This window comes from Hemitrygon akajei, chromosome 11 (assembly GCF_048418815.1).
Source record: "Hemitrygon akajei chromosome 11, sHemAka1.3, whole genome shotgun sequence".
Classification (NCBI taxonomy): domain Eukaryota; kingdom Metazoa; phylum Chordata; class Chondrichthyes; order Myliobatiformes; family Dasyatidae; genus Hemitrygon; species Hemitrygon akajei.
Genome location: NC_133134.1, coordinates 5,656,229 through 5,677,568, shown reverse-complemented (window position 1 = coordinate 5,677,568; position 21,340 = coordinate 5,656,229). Strand labels below are relative to the sequence as shown.

At 43.9% G+C, this 21,340-nt stretch overlaps 1 protein-coding gene across 1 annotated transcript in view; it reads left to right on the top strand.

The window, feature by feature from the left end:
• LOC140736321 (PDZ domain-containing protein 9-like) overlaps positions 1–21,340 on the top strand; it is a 63,919-nt gene that overhangs the window by 16,202 nt on the left and 26,377 nt on the right. The window contains exon 3 of the mRNA XM_073062326.1: positions 648–813. Coding sequence (XP_072918427.1) covers positions 648–813 — 166 coding nt within the window. The remainder of the gene's footprint in view (positions 1–647; positions 814–21,340) is intronic.

Genomic DNA, 21,340 nt, shown 5'->3' with positions numbered 1-21,340 from the left:
CAATCAAGATAGTGAGACACAACTTGCCCCACACAAAGCCATGGTGGCTCTGCCTAATTAAGCCATCAGGTCCTGGAAACTTATCCAGCTTAATACTCTTTAAAAGACCCAACACTACCTCCTCCTTTACCTCGAAATGCCCTAGCATATCAATACTCTCAGCACTGATCTCCTTATCCTCCATGTCCTTCTCCTTGGTAAATACTGATGTTAATGTACTCATTAAGGACCTCACCCACATCCTCCACATCTAAGCAGATGTTCCCCCCTTTATCTGTGAGTGCTCCTACCTGCTCCCTAGTTATTCTCTTGCTCCTGATGTATGTATAAAATGCCTTAAGATTCTCTTTAATCCTACTTGCCAAGGACTTTAACCAAGATGTCTCCTGTCAATGGCCCTTCTGGCCTTTCTAATTTCCTTCTTGAGTTTGTTTCTGGCTTCTTTATAATCCTCAGGGGCTCTGGATTAGTAAGGACATCAAAGGTTATGGGGAAAAAGCAGTGTTAGTGGTTCATGGACTGTTCAGAAATCTGACAGCGGGGGGTAGAAGCTGTTCTTAAAACGTTGAGTGACACTTGCATAAACAGAGCTGGCCATGATCAGGTTGCTGTCAGTCAGCCTGACTCCTGTGTTTTTCCATTGACAGGGGACATCTTGGTTAAAATCGGTAACACGAACGTGCTGGGTCACAAACTGCGTGAACTACGTCAGCTGGTGGGAAAAATTCCAATCGGAACTCAATTGCAAGTGGTCGTGTACAGGAATTACAAGGAGATCCCAGACAACTGGAAATCCGAGGCAGGAGCTGACAGGTACTGCTGGAAAACTGACGTTAGATGTTACTAATTATGTGGAGAAGGCAAAAGAGATTCCTCTAGGCAATGGTTTTATGGGTAGCACTCTGACCTCCAGTCAGGAGATCAGAATCAGTTTTAATATCACTGGCGTATTTCATGAAATTTGTTGTTTTGCAGCAGCAGTATATTGCAATACATAATAATAAAACAAAAACTACAAATTACTATATATATATAATTAAATAATGTAAGTAGTGCAAAAAGAGCGTTGAAAGAAAAGGAAAAAAAATAGTGAGGTAGTGTTCATTGTCCGTTCAGAAATCGGATGGTGGAGGAGAAGAAGCTGTTCCTAAAACACTGAGTGTGTGCCTTTAGGCTTTTGTACCTCCTCCCTGATGGTCGCAATGAGAATAAGGTATGTCCTGGCAGACCTGGTCCTTAATGATGGATGCTGCCTTTTTAAGCATCGCACTTTTTCTGCTCCTGTGCAGTGGCCCCTCCATATCAGTGATACAACCTGTCAGAATGCTCATGGTACATCTGTGTTATTTCCAGTATGCTCTCTCTGCAGTCTCCCAATGAGGAAGTCAAGGATCCTGTGACAGAGGGAGATACAGAGGCCCAGATTTTGGAGCTAGATGATTAATACAGAGGGTTTGATGGTGGTCTCACTCCCAGCATTTGAGCCCCAGTGCCACAAACTGGAAGTGCATTAAATAATTGCTTTATCTAACAATCATCATGCGAGACAAAGATTGCAGAGGAAACGGAGTGGGGCAACACACAAAACACTGGAGGAACTCAGCAAGTCAGGCAGCATCTCCGGAGAGAAATGGGACAGTCGGTGTTTCAGGTCAAGACACTTCATCAGGACTGGAATTAAGAGGGGACATAGATGGTATAAGATGATGGGAAAGGCAGAGATGGATTCAAAATTCAGAATTGTTTAATGTCATATCCAGTATGCAAGTGTAAAGGAGAATGAAATAATTGTTACTCCAGACCTGATGCAGCCCACAAAAAACACAATAAGATAAAGACCACCCTAATAAAAACACAATAAATAGAAATACACAAGCTAGCTTATGTGCAGAGAGTGATTATGTGTCCATAAAGTGACAGTAGGCACAGGTGTGTCTGTATGTAAGGTGACTGACAGGAAATGATAAAGTGGTGGTGGTTGGGGATGTGATGGGATGGGTTAATGGGTTGAAGTGTTGATCAGCCTTACTGGTTGAGGAAAGTAACTGTTTTGGAGTCTGCTGGTTTTGGGGTGGACGCTACATAGCCTCCACCCTGACGGGAGTGGGACAAACAGTCCATGAGCAGGGTGGGTGGGATCCTTCATGATGTTACTGGCCTTTCTGAATAGATGTTATTGATGGTGGGTAGGCTGGTGCCAATGATGCGTTGGGCAGTTTCTGGTACACATTACAGAGCCTCCTTGTCTGCCGCAGTACAGTTTCTGTACCATGCAGTGATGCAGCTTGCTAGGATGCTCTGCTGTGCATCTGTAGAATGACGTGAATATGTTTGTCCATAGTCCAGCAGGCAATGGATAGATTCAGGTGAGAGGGGAGGATTGCAATTGGTGCAGAGAGAATGGAGGGCAGCGTGTTCAGAGGGGGTGAGGTTCGAAGAGGAAGAGGAGTGCTGAATTTGAGATCTTTGCTGTCTCGTCGGCAGTTAGAGATAAAAAGATCCAGAGCAGGTTGAAAACTAAAGCGGGCCTTCAGTGTCTGCAGAATTTTTTGTGTTTATGTTTACTGACCACAACTGTTTATATGTGCCTCCCCTAATTTATTAAATTGCACATGAGTGCAATCATCCAGAACCACTACAGAGTGAGCAAGGAGAGATCAGAGTGAAATTTTGAACTTCAGTCCTCAAGTTTCAAGATTCAAGAGTGTTTAATGTAATTTCCAGTACACAAGTGTAAAAGAGGATGAAATAATTGTTACTCTGAACCCGATGCAGCAAAACAAAACACAGTAAGATAAAGAACACAATATTTTTTTTTTAAATTCAAGTAAATAAACTGTAAACACATAAGATAGCTTATATACAGGGATTGATCATATGTCCATAAAGTAACACTAGGAACAGGGGTGTCTGTGCATAGGTAACTGACAGGAAATAGTAAAGTAGTGGTGGTTGGGGGTGGGGAGGGATGGGTTAGTGGACAGACATGTTGATCAGCCTTACTGCTTGGGGAAAGTAACTGTTTTTGAGTCTGGTGGTCCTGGCGTGAATGCTATAGCCTCCATCCTCATGGGAGTGGGACAAACAGTCTGTGAGCTGGGTGAGTGGGTGGGATCCTTTATAATGTTACTGGCCCTTTTCTGGCACCTTTCTGCATATACATCCTTGATGGTGGGTAGGCTGATGCCAGTGATGCACTAAACACTCACAGTTAGGAGACACAGGAAGAGACTCCCCAGTACAGCACGGACACAGGCCCTTAGACCCACCACATTCATGCTGGCTTTTTCAACCTGCTACACTAATTCCATTTGCCCACACTAGGAATGCATCCTCCTGTGGTGAACTACATATACCTGTCTGGACACACCCCTCTGCTGACTGCTCCTGTGACTCCTCCCACAGACCCCTGTATAAAGGCGATTGGAGGCACTGCTCCTCCCTCAGTCTCCAGGATGTTGTGTGGTGGTCTCTTGCTGCTAATCGTGGTCTCTTGCAGCTACTAAAAGCCTATCGTTCGCCTCCCGTCTCCGAGAGTTATTGATGGTGCATCACCTCTTCTATTACAACCATGAGGCCAAACTCAGGTTGGAGGAGCAACATCTCGTCTTCCATCTGGGTAGCTAACAACCTGATACCATGAACATTGATTTCTCTTACTTACTGCCCGTAATGCTGCTGGTGGTTGGGGCAGCAATGAAGGTCCTCCATCTCTGTTTGTCCTTTGCCATCTTCTCTATTGTGTCTCAGGTGTGTTTCAGGGTCCTCATTTCTGGCTGTACTGTACGGCACCAAGTTGCCTTTAGTCTCTTGTGCTTCCTCTGCCATTCAGCAGTCCAATGAAGTGCTGTCTTGATGATGGAGCTGGCCTCTCTTCCCATCACATGTCCAATCCATATCGAATGTTTGCTCATGATGATTGTGGCCATGTCCTCTTAATAACACTGAAGGAGTAGGGCGTAGTTGGAGATCTTTCTTGGCCAGAAAATACGGATGATCTTCCAGAGGCTTATGGTGTGAAATGACGACACCATAGCAAGGTCATTCTCTGTCACGCACCAGCATTCTGACCTGCACAAGAGTGTGGAAAGAACACAGCTACTGATTTCTCTGATTTCCAGTCATTTCTCCCCGCCCCCCTTCATCAATCCGCCATGGATAGTCCCAGGCCCAAATGCAAATGGAGGAGGGTTAGGCATGGAGCCCCATCTCATAAAAATCCAGAGCTACAGAAACTCCTAGGGCCTCATCCCTGGGAGAGGAAGGATCTTCACCTAGAAGAAGCCTGGGACAGCTTGAAAGACTGGCCCAGGACAGAGCACTCTGACAAACTGCTGTCAGCAGCCTATGCCCTAGCTTCACTAACTAACCCTCCTTACTCCTTCCTGGACACCTTTCTTCTCTAACAACTGACTCTGCTTTCATCAATAGATTGATGTGTCATCTCCAAATGACATCAGACACAATCTGCACTGTGTAGGAGAATGGTCCAGTTCTGCCCTTAATCTTTCAAGTACCCACTTTTTATTACCTCTGTAGTCCCTCACCTTGACTGCTTGTCAAGGAGTGAAACATCAAACCTCCTTGTTTGAGGAGCCCTCAATTTGACTCAGCTGTTTTATCTTGCATACCCCTTTTGAGACTGGGTTTGAGGAGATCCAAGTGTGACCACAAGGAACAACCCAGTATCTGCACAGCTGGTGAGTTGTTGGTTGTAGAGTGTGATGCATTGCAATATGTATGTAGGAAAATAGCGAGCTTCTGTTTCAATGTCAGTGTAGTGTGTTCTGCTGACATTGTTCACAGTGCGTTCTTTAGACACGGAACATACCTTGCTGCCAAGCCATTTGTAGCTGGGTGGTAGGGTGCAGGTGTAATATGTCTTATTTCATTCATTTTCAGGAATAAATGGAAGTCCTACAACAAATAGTGGTCCACTGTTACTAAGTGTTCTGGAACATCAGCCCTTGAGAACAGGCTTCTCAATACATAAACAATGTGTGAAGCTGTAACAGAGTCTATTAGGAACACTTCTGGCCATTTTGTAGCTGCATTTACTACTACCAAGGAATTTCCATATGAATCCTCTGATAGGGCAATGCAGATCATTCCCAGGGATGGAGAACTGCTGTTCTTGGCATCTTCTGGACATGTTGGCATCCCAAACTGTGCATGGCAAACTGCTCTATCTGCTGATCTATCCCAGGCCACCAGACAAAGCTTTGAGCCAACGCTTTCATTTTGTCCACACCTAGACGACCAGCATGTAGCTCTCCCAACACTTTAGCTTTCAGCTTAGATCGCACAACTCTAAATCCCCACGTAAGGCAACCCCCATGAAGGGCATGTTTATCTCAGTGCTGGTAAAAATGGAGGAACTGGAATTTCTGCTGCACATTCCAGCCAGTTTGGGTTGCCATGTGGAACTGAGACAGTGTGGAGTCTCCAAGATTATCAAGACTTTTGTTTTGCAATAGGGAGAATATGTCAAGAGGAATGTCATCTTTGTAAATTTTTTTAAGTATTTCATTTTAGAAGAGTAAACAGGACAATCCGCCAGCATTTCTGTGATTAGTCATCCTCTTGAATTCAATCTTGTAATTGTGTCCTCGAAGGAGCAGAGCCCACTTCTGCACTTGTACTGCTGTTGTTAGTGGAACACCCTTCTGTGAACTGAAAATGGACATTTGTAATTGATGGTCAGAAATGTTTTACACCCAAACCGGACTCAAGGCCTCTCATTCAATCTGTGTATAATTGTTCTCTGCAGTGGTAAGGGAATGTGATGCAAAGGCTATGGGGTGTCCACTTCCATCACTCATAACATATCACATGACTGCATCACAGACCAACTTCATTGAACAATGTAGATCATAATGTGTGAGTACAGTGTCTGACATCACCATTTCCTTTACCTCTTTGAAAGCCACCTCACTCTGCTTCATCCGCTGCCATTTCTTCCTGATCTATAATAATGAGTTCAAGTGGGTGGAGCACAGTAGTCCACTTTGCTGAAGTGCTTCCCACTGAAAAGGATTGCAAAGATACCCTCTTCTTTCCTCAGTAGAGGGTATTGATCTACTTTCAGCACTGGGTTAATGGTGACCTTAAAATCACCACAGATCCTGATAGACCATTCTTCTTGGCTGCTGGGACCACTGGCGTTGCCCATGAGCTCTATTCAACTTTGGAAAGAATTCAGCTTCCATGCAATCTAACTCACTGGCTACTTTATCATGGATGGTATGAGGAATCTGATGGGCTTTGTAAAATTTTGATGTGATATTTTCATTTAACACTATTTTACCCTTGATATGTTTTGAGCTTTTCAGTGCCATCCTTGAACACTGCTGTGGCATCATCCAGTGCCTTTCTTAATTCACCTTCAGTTGACTCTATAGCAGGGAATGCGGCATGCAAATGGTGGATGGATCTCCAATCAAGTTGTAGTTGTCTCAGCCACTCATGTCCATAAAACCATAGACATAGGAGCAAATTAGGCCATTCAGCCCATCAAGTCTGCTCCGCCATTTCATCCTGGATCTCACTCAACCCCATGCACCCACCTTCCTGCCATATCCTCTGATGCCATGACCAATCAGGAAACCATCAACTTCTGCCTTAAAAATACCCACTGACTTGGCCTCCACCACAGTCTGTGGCAGAACATGCCACAGATTCACTTCTCTCTGGCTAAAAGAATTCCTCCTTACCTCTGTTCTAAAAGGTCACCCTGCTTTTTTGAGGCTGAGCCCTCCAGTTCTGGAAACCCCCACCATAGGAAACATCCTCTCCACATCCACCTTATCTAGTCCTTTCAGCATTCAGGTTTCAATGAGATCCCCACACATTCTTCTAAATTCCAGTGAGTACAGGCCCAAAGCTGCCAAATGCTCTTCATATGTTAATCTATTTATTCCTGGAATCATCCTCGTGAACCTCCTCTGGACTCTCTCCAATGACAACACATCCTAGCTGAGCTAAAGGGCTCAAAACTATTGGCAATACCTCAAATGTGGTCTTACTAGTGTTTTATAAAGTCTTTGCATTATCTCCTTGCTTTTATATTCTATTCAATAGACAATAGACAGTAGGTGCAGGAGTAGGCCATTCGGCCCTTCTAGCCAGCACCGCTATTCACTGTGATCATGGCTGATCATACACAATCAGTACCCCGTTCCTCCCCTCTCCCCATATCCCTTGACCCCGCTATCTATAAGAGCTCTATCTAACTCTCTCTTGAATGCATCCAGAGACTTGGCCTCCACTGCCTTCTGGGGCAGAGCATTCCACATATCCACCACTCTCTGGGTGAAAATTTTTTTCCGTATCTCTGTTCTAAATGGCCTACCCCTTATTCTTAAACTGTGGCCTCTAGTTCTGGACTCACCCATCAGCGGGAACATGCTTCCTGCCTCCAGCGTGTCCAATCCCTTAATAACCTTATATGTTTCAATCAGATCCCCTCTCATCCTTCTAAATTCCAGTGTATACAAGCCCAGTCGCTCCAATCTTTCAACATATGACAGTCCCACCATTCCGGAAATTAACCTTGTGAACCTATGCTGCACTCCCTCAATAGCAAGAATGTCCTTCCTTAAATTTGGAGACCAAAACTTCACACAATACTCCAGGTGGGGTCTCACCAGGGCCCTGTACAGCTGCAGAAGGACCTCTTTACTCCTATACTCAATTCCTCTTGTTATAAAGGCCAGCATGCCATTAGCTTTCTTCACTGCCTGCTGTACCTGCATGCTTGCTTTCATTGACTGATGTACAAGAACACCTAGATCTCATTGTACTTCCCCTTTTCCTAACTTGACTCCATTTAGATAGTAATCTACCTTCCTGTTCTTGCCACCAAAGTGGATAACCTCACATTTATCCACATTAAACTGCATCTGCCATGCATCTGCCCACTCACCCAACCTGTCCAAGTCACCCTGCATTCTCATAACATCCTCCTGACATTTCACACTGCCACCCAGCTTTGTGTCATTGGCAAATTTGCTAATGTTACTGTTAATCCCTTCATCTAAATCATTAATGTATATCGTAAACAGCTGCGGTCCCAGCACCGAACCTTGCGGTACCCCACTGGTCACAGCCTGCCATTCCGAAAGGGACCCGTTAATCGCTACTCTTCGTTTCCTGTCAGCCAGCCAATTTTCAATCCATGTCAGTACTCTACCCCCAATACCATGTGCCCTAATTTTGCCCACTAACCTCCTATGTGGGACTTTATCAAAAGCTTTCTGGAAGTCCAGGTACACTACATCCACTGGCTCTCCCTTGTCCATTTTCATAGTTAGTCAAGCATGATTTTCCCTTCATAAATCCATGCTGACTCGGACTGATCCTTCTACTGCTATCCAAATGTGTCGTAATTTCCTCTTTTATAATTCACTCCAACATCTTTCCCACCACTGACGTCAGGCTAACTGGTCTATAATTCCCTGTTTTCTCTCTCCCTCCTTTCTTGAAAAGTGGGACAACATTAGCCACCCTCCAATCAGCAGGAACTGTGCCTGAATCTATAGAACATTGGAAAATGATACCAATGCGTCCACAATTTCTAGAGCCACCTCTTTAAGTACCCTGGGATGCAGACCATCAGGTCCCAGGGACTTATCAGCCTTCAGACTCAACAGTCTATCCAACACCGTTTCTTGCCTAATATAAATTTCCTTCAGTTCATCCTTTACCCTAGTTCCTTTGGCCACTATTACATCTGGGAGATTGTTTGTGTCTTCCCTAGTGAAGACAGATCCAAAGTACCTGTTCAACTCATCTGCCATTTCCTTGTTCCCCATAATAAATTCACCCGTTTCTGTCTTCAATGGCCCAATTTTGGTCTTAACTATTTTTTTGCTATTTACATACCTAAAGAAGCTTTTACTATCCTCCTTTATATTCTTGGCTAGTTTACCTTCGTACCTCATTTTTTCTTGGCGTATTGCCTTTTTTGTTATCTTCTGTTGCTCTTTAAAAGCTTCCCATTCCTCCGGTTTCCCACTCATCTTTGCTATGTTATACTTCTTCTCTTTTATTTTTATACTGCCCTTTATTTCCCTCGTCAGCCACGGCTGCCCCTTACTCCCCTTAGGATCTTTCTTCCTCTTTGGAATGAACCGATCCTGCACCTTTTGCATTATTCCCAGAAATACCTGCCATTGTTGTTCCACTGTCTTCCCTGCTAGGGTATTGTTCCATTGAACTTTGGCCAGCTCCTCCCTCTTAGCTCCATAGTTCCCTTTGTTCAACTGTAATACTGACACATCCGATTTTCCCTTCTCCTTCTCAAATTGTAGGTTAAAACATATCATATTATGGTCATTATCTCCTAATGGTTCCTTTACCTCGAGGTCCCTGATCAAATCTGGTTCATTGCACAACACTAAATCTAGAATTGCCTTCTCCCTGGTAGGCTCCAGTACAAGCTGTTCTAAGAATCCATCTCGGAGGCACTCCACAAACTCCCTTTCTTGGGGTCCAGTACCATTCTGATTCTCCCAGTCTACCTGCATGTTGAAATCCCCCATGACAACTGTATCATTACCTTTGCGACATGCCAATTTTAACTCTTCATTCAACTTACACCCTACATTCAGACTGCTGTTTGGCAGCCTGTAGATAACTCCCATTAGGGACCTTCTACCCTTAGAATTTCTCAGTTCTATCCATACTGACTCTACATCCCCTGATTCTATGTCCCCCCTCACAAGGGGCTGAATATAATTCCTCACCAACAGAGCCACTCCACCCCCTCTGCCAGTCAGTCTGTCCTTTCGATAAGATGTATATCCTTGAATATTCATTTCCCAGGCCCTGTCCGCTTGAAGCCATGTCTCTGTTGTTCCCACAACATCGTACTTGCCAATTTCCAACTGAGCCTCAAGCTCATCTACTTTATTCCTTATACTTTGTGCATTCATATATAATACTTTTAATTCGGTACTCCCCTCTCCTTTCATATCAATTCCTATTTCACTTGGCCATACTGTATGATCTCTTCTTGAGCTTTCTACTCTATTGATTCTGTTGTCCTTTTTAACTTTTCTTATTTTCACTTTCCCTTTAACTCCATCCTTATATTTCCAGTTCATCCCCTCCCCCCCACTACTTAGTTTAAACACATCCGTGTTGCAGTGGCAAACCTGTCTGCCAGAATGCTGGTCCCCCACCTATTAAGGTGCAACCCGTCCCTTTTGTACAATTCATCCCTACCTCAAAACAGATCCCAGTGGTCCAAGAATGTAAATCCTTGCTTCCTGCACCAGTTCCTCAGCCACACATTCAGATCCATTATCTCCCTGTTCCTGCCCTCTCCAGCACGAGGAACTGGAAGCAAACCAGAGATAACCACCCTGGAAGTCCTGCTTTTCAGCCTTCTTCCGAGTTCTCTGAAGTCCCGCTGCGGAATGTCCTTCCTCTTCTTCCCGATGTCATTTGTGCCGACATGCACTACCACTTCCGGCTGTTCACCTTCACCCTTGAGGATTCCCTGCAATCGGTCCGTGATGTCCTGGATCCTAGCACCAGGGAGGCAACACACTATCCTTAAATCTCGCCTGTTGCCGCAGAAACCCCTTTCCGTACCTCTTACTATGGAGTCCCCTACTACCACGGCTCTTCCTGATGTCTGACTCCTCGGCTCTGCTTCTGCACCAATTTTTGGCTCGCAGACCTGTCCGCCTGTCAGACTGGCAGTATCTTCTGTCCTGACAGCTTCCAAGAGGGTGAACCTGTTTACGAGAGGTACATCCCCTGGGGTCTCCTGTACTTTACTTCCTCATCGTCACCAGGAGACGTTCATGGAGTGAGCACTGTTTCAGATTCACTCCATAACCTTTACTTTTTTAACCTATGATCACCCTTATTTAACTTATTTTTACCTACACCAAAAGATTCTTGCTACTTTTTTGGACTTATCTTTAAGAGTGTACTATCATAGAGCGTAATATCATAGGATTTTATCCTTTTAAGCAGCCTCATGTGTAGCACCTTATCAAACGCCTTCTGAAAATCTATGTAAATGACATCCACGGCTTCTCCTTTGTCCATCCTGTTTGTTACTTCCTTGAAGAACTCTAACAGATTTGTCAGGCAAGATTTCCCTTTACAGAAACCATGCTGACTTATATTATCATTAGTCTCCTGAAACCTCATAATTAATAATAGACTCCAACACTTTCCCAACCACTGAGGTCATGCTAACTGGCCTAAAATTTCATTTCTTTTGCCTTCCTCCCTTCTTAAAGAGTGGAGAGATATTTGCAACATTCCAGTCCTTTAGGACCATGCCAGAATCAAGTGATGTTTTAAAGATCATGACAAATGCATCTGTTATCTCTTCAGCAACCTCTCTTGGAACTCTGGGATGTAGTCCATCTGGCCCAGGTGACATCGCCCTTAAGACCTTTGAATTTGCCCAGCACTTTTTTCATTGTAATAGCAATGGCACTCATGGACCTCTGGTGTCTTCCAGAGTGAAGACAGTTGCAAAATACCCATCTGCCAGTTCTTTGTCCCCCATTACTACCTCACCAGCATCATTTTCCAATGGTCCAATATCAACTCCCACCTCCCTTTTACTCTTTATATAACTGAAAAAACTTTGTGTATCTTGCTTTATATTATTGGCTAGTTTGCCCTCATAATTCATCTTTTCCCTTCTTATAGCTTATTTAGTTGCCTTTTGTTGGATTTTAAAAGCTTCCCAATCATCCAACTTCCCACTCACTTTTGTGATATTATATGCCCTTTTCTTGATTTTTATGTAGTCCTTAACTTCCCTTGTCAGCCATGGTTTCCTACCCCTGCCATTTGAGAACAACTTCTTCTGTAGGATGTATCTATCCTGTGCCTTGTGTCCTATTTCCAGAAACTTCAGGCATCTCTGTTCTGCCGTCATCCACGCCAGTATCCTCCCCCAATCCACCTGGGAAGCTCCTCTCTCATGCATTGTTACCACAATGTGGGCCCTCCTGTTTTTACCACATACAAATGCAATGGGGCTTGCTGTTACAAATGTCATTCCGAGAGGAGTTATCTATTCAGGATAAGTTCTTAGTTGAATATCTGCAGGCTTCAGTTTAATATCTTTGAAATACTGATCAAACTCATTTTTTTGAATGACTGAAACAGCTGAGCCAGTGTCCCATTCCATCTTAATTAATTTGCTGTTCATTTCTGGTGTAAGCCATATTACTTGTCTATTGCACACACACTTATTTGTCTATTGTTAGTTTTCACATTGTAAATCTCAAAGCTACTCGGTCCTGTGTCACTCTCATCACTATCATAACTTTCATCAACAGCATGTAGATTAGAACTCTTTTTAAAACTGGCAACTTGACTTTTTATCTTTTTCATTTGTTTTGTCTGTCTGACATGCTCTTTGTATGTATCCTACTTTGTTGTACTTTCTGTAAGTTTTGCTTTTAAATCTGCATTGGTCTGGGGTATGTGAGCCCCTGCCACACGGTAACAATTTGTTTGGCCAGGCCAGTTTCTGTTTAGACATTGTAATTTTGTTCATGCTCGCTTTCATTCATGTCTGTAACTCAATTGCGTCTCTGTCTGCTGTTTCCATTGTTCCAGCAATTTCAACTGCTCTTTTAACTGTAAATTGTGCTTCAGTTAGGAGCTGTTTTTGAATGCTTTCTTGTAATATTACACCAACTAAATGATCTCCTAGTGCATCTTCAACATGAGCCTGGAGCAGAGAAGAGTACCCAGACAGTGGAAAACATCCTGTATTGTCCCGGTACCGAAGAAACCACAACCAAAGGAGTTGAATGACTTCAGACCTGTTGCCTTGACGTCGCACGTGATGAAGACCATGGAGCGGCTGATAATACAGAATCTGAGGCCACAAACCAGGCACGCCCAGGATCCTCTTCAGTTTGCGTATAAGGAGAAGGTGGGAGTGGAGGATGCTATCACGTATTTGCTGCACAAATCACTCTCTCACCTAGATGGGGTCAGTTGTGCTGTGAGGATTACATTCCTTGACTTCTCTAGTGCCTTTAACACCATCCAGCCCAAGATCTTAAGGCACAAACTAACGGAGATGGGAGTAGACTCTCACATGGTGGATTGGATAGTGGACTACTTGACAGATAGACCTCAATATGTGCGGTTGGGAGACTGTAGGTCTGACACGGTGGTCAGCAGCACAGGAGCGCCGCAGGGAACCGTACTCTCTCCGGTCCTGTTCACCCTGTACACATCAGACTTCCAATATAACTCGGAGTCCTGCCATGTGCAGAAGTTCGCTGATGACACGGCCATAGTGGAGTGTGTCAGGAATGGACAGGAGGAGGAGTATAGGAAACTGATACAGGACTTTGTGATATGGTGCAACTCAAACTACCTGCGTCTCAATATCACCAAGACCAAGGAGATGGTGGTGGACTTTAGGAGATGTAGGCCTCATATGGAGCCAGTGATCATTAATGGAGAATGTGTGGAGCAGGTTAAGACCTACAAGTATCTGGGAGTACAGTTAGACGAGAAGCTAGACTGGACTGCCAACACAGATGCCTTGTGCAGGAAGGCACAGAGTCGACTGTACTTCCTTAGAAGGTTGGCGTCATTCAATGTCTGTAGTGAGATGCTGAAGATGTTCTATAGGTCAGTTGTGGAGAGCGCCCTCTTCTTTGTGGTGGCGTGTTGGGGAGGAAGCATTAAGAAGAGGGACGCCTCACGTCTTAATAAGCTGGTAAGGAAGGCGGGCTCTGTCGTGGGCAAAGTACTGGAGAGTTTAACATCGGTAGCTGAGCGAAGGGCGCTGAGTAGGCTACGGTCAATTATGGAAAACTCTGAACATCCTCTACATAGCACCATCCAGAGACAGAGAAGCAGTTTCAGCGACAGGTTACTATCGATGCAATGCTCCTCAGACAGGATGAAGAGGTCAATACTCCCCAATGCCATTAGGCTTTACAATTCTACCGCCAGGACTTAAGAACTTTTTAAAAGCTATTATTAATGCTTTTTGAGATAGTGATCTAGATGCATATCATATTTTTTACTGAGTTAAGTATTGTATGTAATTAGTTTTGCTACAACAAGTGTATGGGACATTGGAAAAAAGTTGAATTTCCCCATGGGGATGAATAAAGTATCTATCTATCTATCTATCATTAAGCCCATCACTGAACTGACAATGCTCAGACAATTTCTTCAATTCAGCTACATATACTTATGATTCTGTTTATAAAACCTAAACCGTTCTGCAATCAACAATGATTTCAGATCTAAACATTCCTGCATTTATTTCACAATATCAGCAAAGCTCATTCTGATTGGCTTGGTTGGAGCAGTCAAACTTCTGAGCAAATTGTATGCTTTTCCACCCAATGCAGTCAGCAGAACTGGCACTCACTGTTCATTGGCTATCTCATTTGCTTCAAAATACTGCTCAGTTTACTCAGTATACATCACCCAGTTATCTGTTGTGCAATCAAATGCATCTACCTTTCCGATGTAGCCAGCCATTTCTGTTTTTTTAGAAAATTTATTATAATTATTACCTGATACCATGAATTACATCTATTTTCTGCCTTTTTAACTCGATCATTTCTGCCCACTTCTGAAGAAACACATGCTGTGTTTTTTTAAAAACTCAAACATCTCTTGCTCCTCAGAAGAAAACATGTGCTGTACTACAATAGGCATGCAGTCATCTCAGGCTCATTTTAAAACTTACTCATCACCACTGTTAAAACGTGTCTGCTTCATTTTTGCTTTAGTGAGATGTGCACTTATGATGTGGTGTATGCCATTCACAGAATGTACTTCTTACCTATTACCCATAATGAATTAAGTAAACTAACAAAGAATGCATAATTAAACAATACATATTTGCAATATTACTCAAATATTAAATACACAACACCTCCCTTTCCCCGCCTTTTTATTCAAGCTTCTGTCCCCCTTTGTTTCCAGTCGTGACAAAGGGTCTCGGCCCAAAACATTGACTATTATTACTGTTATTCATGATAGGTGCTGCTGACCTGCTGAGTTCTTCCAGCACTGTGAGTGTTTTCCTTTATCTCCAGCATCTGCAGTAGCTGTTGTGCTTAGGACTGAATACATAATACCTGCATATTGAATTACCTGGCTAAATATCTAAGTATCTGCTAATTGAACCCGGCAGGCACTGTAAGAAGAATGGGTTGGTTGGGGGGGGGGGGGGGGGGAGGTGTTGGAATCTCATTGAAATTGATCAGATATTGAAAAGCCTAGACAGAGTGGAGGTGGAAGCCAAGTCATTGGGCATACTTAAAGCAGGGGTTGTTACATTCCTCATTAGTAGGGGCTTCAGAGGTTATGGAAAGAAGGGAGGAGAACTGGGTTGAGAGGGATAATAAATCAGCAATGGTGGAATGGTGGAGCAGACTTGATGGGTCAAGTGGCCTAATTCTGCTCCGATATCTAATGGTTTTATGGTAATAATGTTATGCTAACCGCCATACTTCCATGCTGCCCCCAAGGTGTTTCTTTTGAAAGATTTAGCTGCTGTGTTTCCTGCGACGGTGACTCCATAATTGACTGGATAAATGCATTTGTTGAGGAAAGGTTCTTTCTAAAGACATATCTCTCTTTCTGTCTTGTTTTCACTTCAGCAGCGAAGAAGGAGAGTCTGGCTTATCGAGCAGCAGTGATAACAATGATGGTGATAATGATCAAACTTTTAGGGTAAGGTTCAACAACTTTAGGCCCCTGTCCTTATTTTGGCATAATCCTGGCACCTCCATCCCACCCATTTCCAGAATGTGGCATAGCTCAGAGAAGAACAGGAGCGTACTGCTCATTGGTTCCCACATTGGATGTGACATCATGCTCCATCGCGAGTTTGAGGATAGCCACGAGGAGGACAGCAAAGAAGAGGCCACATCACCCCATGTTCTCTGGTCAGATGCCATGAGCTCCACCTCATCCTCCTCATCGTCTGTAGACTTGCCGTGGATAAAGCAGTTCCAGACCTCAGACCTGGCCCTTGTCCCAGCCACCACCCAGCGTGAGAAGACTGTGGACGAGCCAGCCCCTGCTGTGCCCAGCACAGCAGAAACCCCACCAGGCAAGGAAGAAGAGCAGAGTGGCTGCTCCACTGACTCCCCCACATCATCTAGCACGGAATCCTCGCTGCTGTATCCCAAAGGTGACCTCTGTATACCCGAGGGGTCTCCTGCAGAGTGCTGCACTGAACCACTGAACTCACAGCAGAAAACCCCTCCAGGTACATCTTCATCCAACACCACCTTATTCCTGTTTCCTCCTGGGTACAGAACCAGCTTCCACTCAAATCTCAATTGCTTCATTCAGTCTGAGAGGATTCTACACCAGAAGCCCTCTCCGAGCAAAGAATTCCCCTTTACACTCTTTAGGTTAGATTTATTTATCACTTGAGATAGATTCCGCCTGTCATAAAGGGCAGCTTTGACATGCAGTCCTGAGGTAAAGTTTCTGAAATTAAGCATTTCTCTCCATATTGCCAGGCCTCTTTCCAGCTCTTTCAGCGCTATGAGGTTGTTATAGCTGGGGGACAGTGGGGTTAGCAGAGGATAGGTTATCATAGGTGGGGGGAAGGGTAGTGGGGAATAAGCTCCCACTACTTATTAAATGCTCCCAACGTAGGGTGTCTCAAATAACCTCTGACAATCAAATTCATCTCCTGGCATTCACGTGTGGCTTAGCTACTAAACCCAACGGAACTGTTTCTACTTACAGGAGAAGGGGCAAAGGTGGGTTACTGGCACCTTAAAACCAGTCACTCTGGGCAGATGGAGCTCAGCAGCTGTGGTTGGCAGCTCAGCTGAGAGAAGGCAAACGCCGATCTCAAAATTCTGCTGCCTTGCGGCTATACCCACTCATGGGAAAGGCTTCGGGGGAAACCCTGATGAAAAATCTGGAGCTGGAGTCCCTAGGACAGTCCTACATTGAGTTCAATGCTGACTGGCAACTCTTGCTAATGCCAAACTGTATTAGTCTCTGCCATTCTTTTAGATTCATCGGTTGTGTGTGGGGGGGGGGGGGGGGGGGGAGCCTGCTGCATGGCAAAAGATTGGTCCCCTTGTCGTACTGTCCTGGCTATTGTATACAATGTAGACAGCTAGGACTCAGCATCCATGGTCGACCCCAACCAACAGAGGATCTCCAGTACTCAATGCTTCTATGATCAGTGGGAGAGTGGGGGAACAGAAAAAGATACAGGAGGAGGAGTGGGCCGAAGACCACATTGAGCTTCATCAGTCAGAGCAAACTTAGATTCAGATTTATTTATCGCATGTACTTTGAAATATACAGTGATGTGCATCATTTGAGTTAACAACCAACACATCATAAGGATGTGCTGCGGGTAGCCTGCAAGTGTCACCATATTTCAGCAGCAACATTGCATTCCCACAATTTACAAACCCTATTCCATATGTCTCTAGCAGCAGAATCCAGTCGTTTAGTGATAAAGACATGAGAATGAGTGTTGTGGAGAAGACTAGAATCCATAATGGAGGCCAAGTCATTAGGCATATTTAAAGCAGAGGTAGATAGAGGTTCAGATTCAAATTTACATATTGCATTTACATGTGTTAATAGCCAACACAAGCCAAAGATGTGCTGGGGGCAGCCCGCAAGTGTCACCACACATTCTGATGTCCACAATGTTCAGCAGAACAGCACACAGCCAACATACAAGCAATGACGAGACAGCGGCAAAATATGCCCCTTCCCACCACCCACACATACGGTCAGGCCCTTAGTGACTATAACCTCAAGTTCTGGACATTTTCCACTCTTAATGATTTGGTTGGAGGCCACTCTCAGGGTGGAGAAGTACCTCATATTCTATCCAGGTAGCCTCCAACCTAATGTCTATTCCCAACTCTGGCTTCTTACCTCCTCTCCTCACCTGCCCAACACCACTCCCCACTGGTGCCCCCTTCCTTCCCTTTCTCCCATGGTCCACTCTCCTCTCCTATCACATTCCTGCTTTTACAGCCGTTTGTCTTTTCCACCTGTCACCTCCCAACTTCTCACTTCATCCCACCCACCTGGCTTCACCTATCACCTTCAGGCTTGTCCTCCTTCCCTTCCCTCTACCTTTTCATACTGGCTTCTTCCCCCTTCCTTTCCAGTCCTGACAAAGGGTTTTGGCCCGAAACATTGACTGCTGATTCACTTCTATAGATATTGCCTGACCTGCTGATTTCCTCCAGCATTTTGTGTGTGTTACCCATCAGCAGTTTAAAAAAATCTCTTTTTTTAGGCTTCTCCAACTGTTCTGGTGTCACATTTATACATTTTTTCTATAGCCTTCCTGCAGCAGTAAAAGCTGTGCACACTATGGTCCAAGAGTCAAAGTGGGCAAAATAAATTCATTGTCCCTTTGGAATGAACCCAGGGCATAGATTGAAATTTTAAGGTTTGTTAATCATCCAACATTTACTAGTTTCTTGTTTCCAAGGAATCTCCTAATGATGTTTGGCACTGCCTGTATATTTCACATAGAACACTACAGCTCAGTACAGGCCTTTCAGCCCACTGTCATGTTGACCTTCTTCCTTTCTCTTTCAATCTTTTTATTGATTTTTAAAAAAAGTGTATATAAACAGGAGAATATCTCTGAGATATATGTCAATAGCAGTACATACAGAAGGTAAAATAAACAATGTCAGAATCACACATAGTGTTGATCTACCAAGTATAAACTTGATATAGAATGTATAATTCTCCTCTATCAAGTTATGAAGAAAGGAAGGACTATTATTATTTTCTTTTATATAAAAGAGAAAAAGAAAACACTATTCTAAACAGAAAAAAAGGGACTGGGCAGTCCATCCTGAGAGAAAAACCAAGAGAAAAGAGACTCTCTGATCAAATCCAAGGTTATTAAAAAATAGCTGGAAGAGAATCAGTACAAAAATCAGATCATATGAAAATATTGAATAAAAGGTCGCCAGATTTCTTCAAATTTAAAGGATATATCCAATGTCTGACTTAAACAGGACATGATGGAAAGCCAGTAAAAGGCGGTAGGAGTGTTAGGGTCCTTCCATTTAAGTAAACTGGCTTTCCTAGCCAATAAAGTTGAAAAGGCTATCATCCACTGAGCGGAGGCAGGAATATATCCTGTTTCTGATGGAATAATCCCAAAAATAGCTGTAACGTGTTGACCTTTTAACCTACTCTAAACATCAATCGAACACTTCGTCACCCCCACATAGCCCACCATTTTGCTTTTATTCATGCGCCCAAGAGTCTCTTAAATGCCCCTAATGTATCTGGCACTGCCACCACCCCTGGCAAGGTGTTCCATGCACTCACTGTGTAAAAAACCAACCTCTGACATCACCTTAAAATTTCATCCAGTTACCTTAAAATTATGCCCCATTGTTTTAGCTATTTCCACCCTGGCTTTCCCGTCTTTGGCTCTCCTCTTGATCTATGCCCCTCATCATCTTGTACATCTCTATCTCAGTCCTCTTCACTCCAAGTAGAAAGCCTCTAAGCTCACACAGCCTTTTCTCTTATAATGTACTGAAAGTGAGTGGGAAGTTGGACGATTGGGAAGTTATTAAAATCCAACAAAAGGCAACTAAAAAAGCCACAAGAAGGGAAAAGATGAAATATGGGGAAAAACTAGTGAATAATTTAAAGCAGGATACTACACGGATAGAGGAATGGCTGACAGGCAGGAGGCAGCGAGTGGAAATAAAGGGGGCTTTTCTGGTTGGCTGCCAGTGGCCTCAGGGGTCAGTATTGGGACTTTTCATATTGTTTGTCAATGCTTTAGATAATGGAATTGATGGCTTTGAGGCATAGAAACATAGAAAACCTACAGCACAATACAAGCCCTTCGGCCCACAAAGCTGTGCCGAGCATGTCCTTACCTTAGAAATTACTTAGGGTTACCCATAGCCCTCTATTTTTCTGAGCTCAATGTACCTGTCCAGGAGTCTTAAAAGACCCTATCGTATCCGCCTCCACCACCATCACTGGCATCTCATTTCACGCACTCACCGTGTAAAAAAGGCAGTATGCAGATGATATGGAAATAGGTGGAGGGGTAGGTGGTAGAGAAAGCAATGCAATTGCAGGACTTAAGACAAATTGGAAGAAATGGCAGAACAATGGCAGATGGAATATAGTAACGGTAAACGGAACAATATTGCAGACTATTATCTAAATGGGGAGCAAATTTCAAACACCAGAATTGCAGAGGGACTTAGGAGTCCTCGTGCAAGACTCCTTGAAGGTTAATTTACAGATTGAGTCTGTGGTAAAAAAAGGCATATGCAACGTTGGCATTCATTTCAAGGGGAATAGAATATAAAAGCAAGGAGATAATGCTGAGGCTTTGTAAGATATTGGCTGAGCTGCACTTGAGATTTGTCAGCAGTTTTGGTTGTGGTGCAATTATCTCAGAAAGGATGTGTTGTCATTGGAGAGTCCAGAGGAGGTTCACAAGGATGATTCCAGGAATGAAGGGGTTAACATATGAGCATTTGGCAGCTTTGGGCCTGTACTCACTGGAATTTGGAAGAATGTGGGATAATCTCATTGAAACCTACCAATTGTTGAAAGGACTAGATAGGGTGGATGTGGAGAGAATGTTTCCTAAGGTGGGGCATCTCAAAATTGAGGGGCAATTCTTCAGAACAGAGGAAAGGATGGATTCTTTTTAACCCAAGAATAGTGAATCTGTGGAATGCTCTGCCACAGATAGCTGTGGAAGCAAGACCGTGGGTACATTTAAAGCGAAAAGTGATAGTTTCCTGATCTGTCAGGGCATCAAAGGTTGTGGTGAGAAGGCAGGTGTATAGAGTTGAGTGGGATCCAGGATCAGCCATGATGGAATGGCGGAGCAGACTTGATGGACTGAATGGCCCGATTCTGCTCCTTTGTCTTGTGGTCTTAAGACTCTTGCCCACTGACTTGCCAGTTTTTGAGCTCATTGTTCCTAACTGCACCCAGTCATACCAAGCAAGTAGCCATAGTACACTAGAAAAAGGCCCTTCAGACCATCTAGTCAGTGCTGACTATTGATCTGCCTAGTCCCATTGACCTGCAACTGGACCATAGACCTCTTTACCCCTCCCATCCATGTACCTCTCCAAATTTCTCTCAAAAACATTGAAATAGAACCTGCATCCACCACTTCTGCTGGCAGCTTGTTCCACATTCAAGTAGGAAGTTCCCTTCTGTTCCCCTTGAACATTTCTTCTTCTACTCTTAACCTCAATGGAAAAGCCCACTTATATTTATCCTATCTATACCCCTGATAATTTTGTATACCTCTATCAAATCTCTCCTCCTCCTCCTATATTCCAGG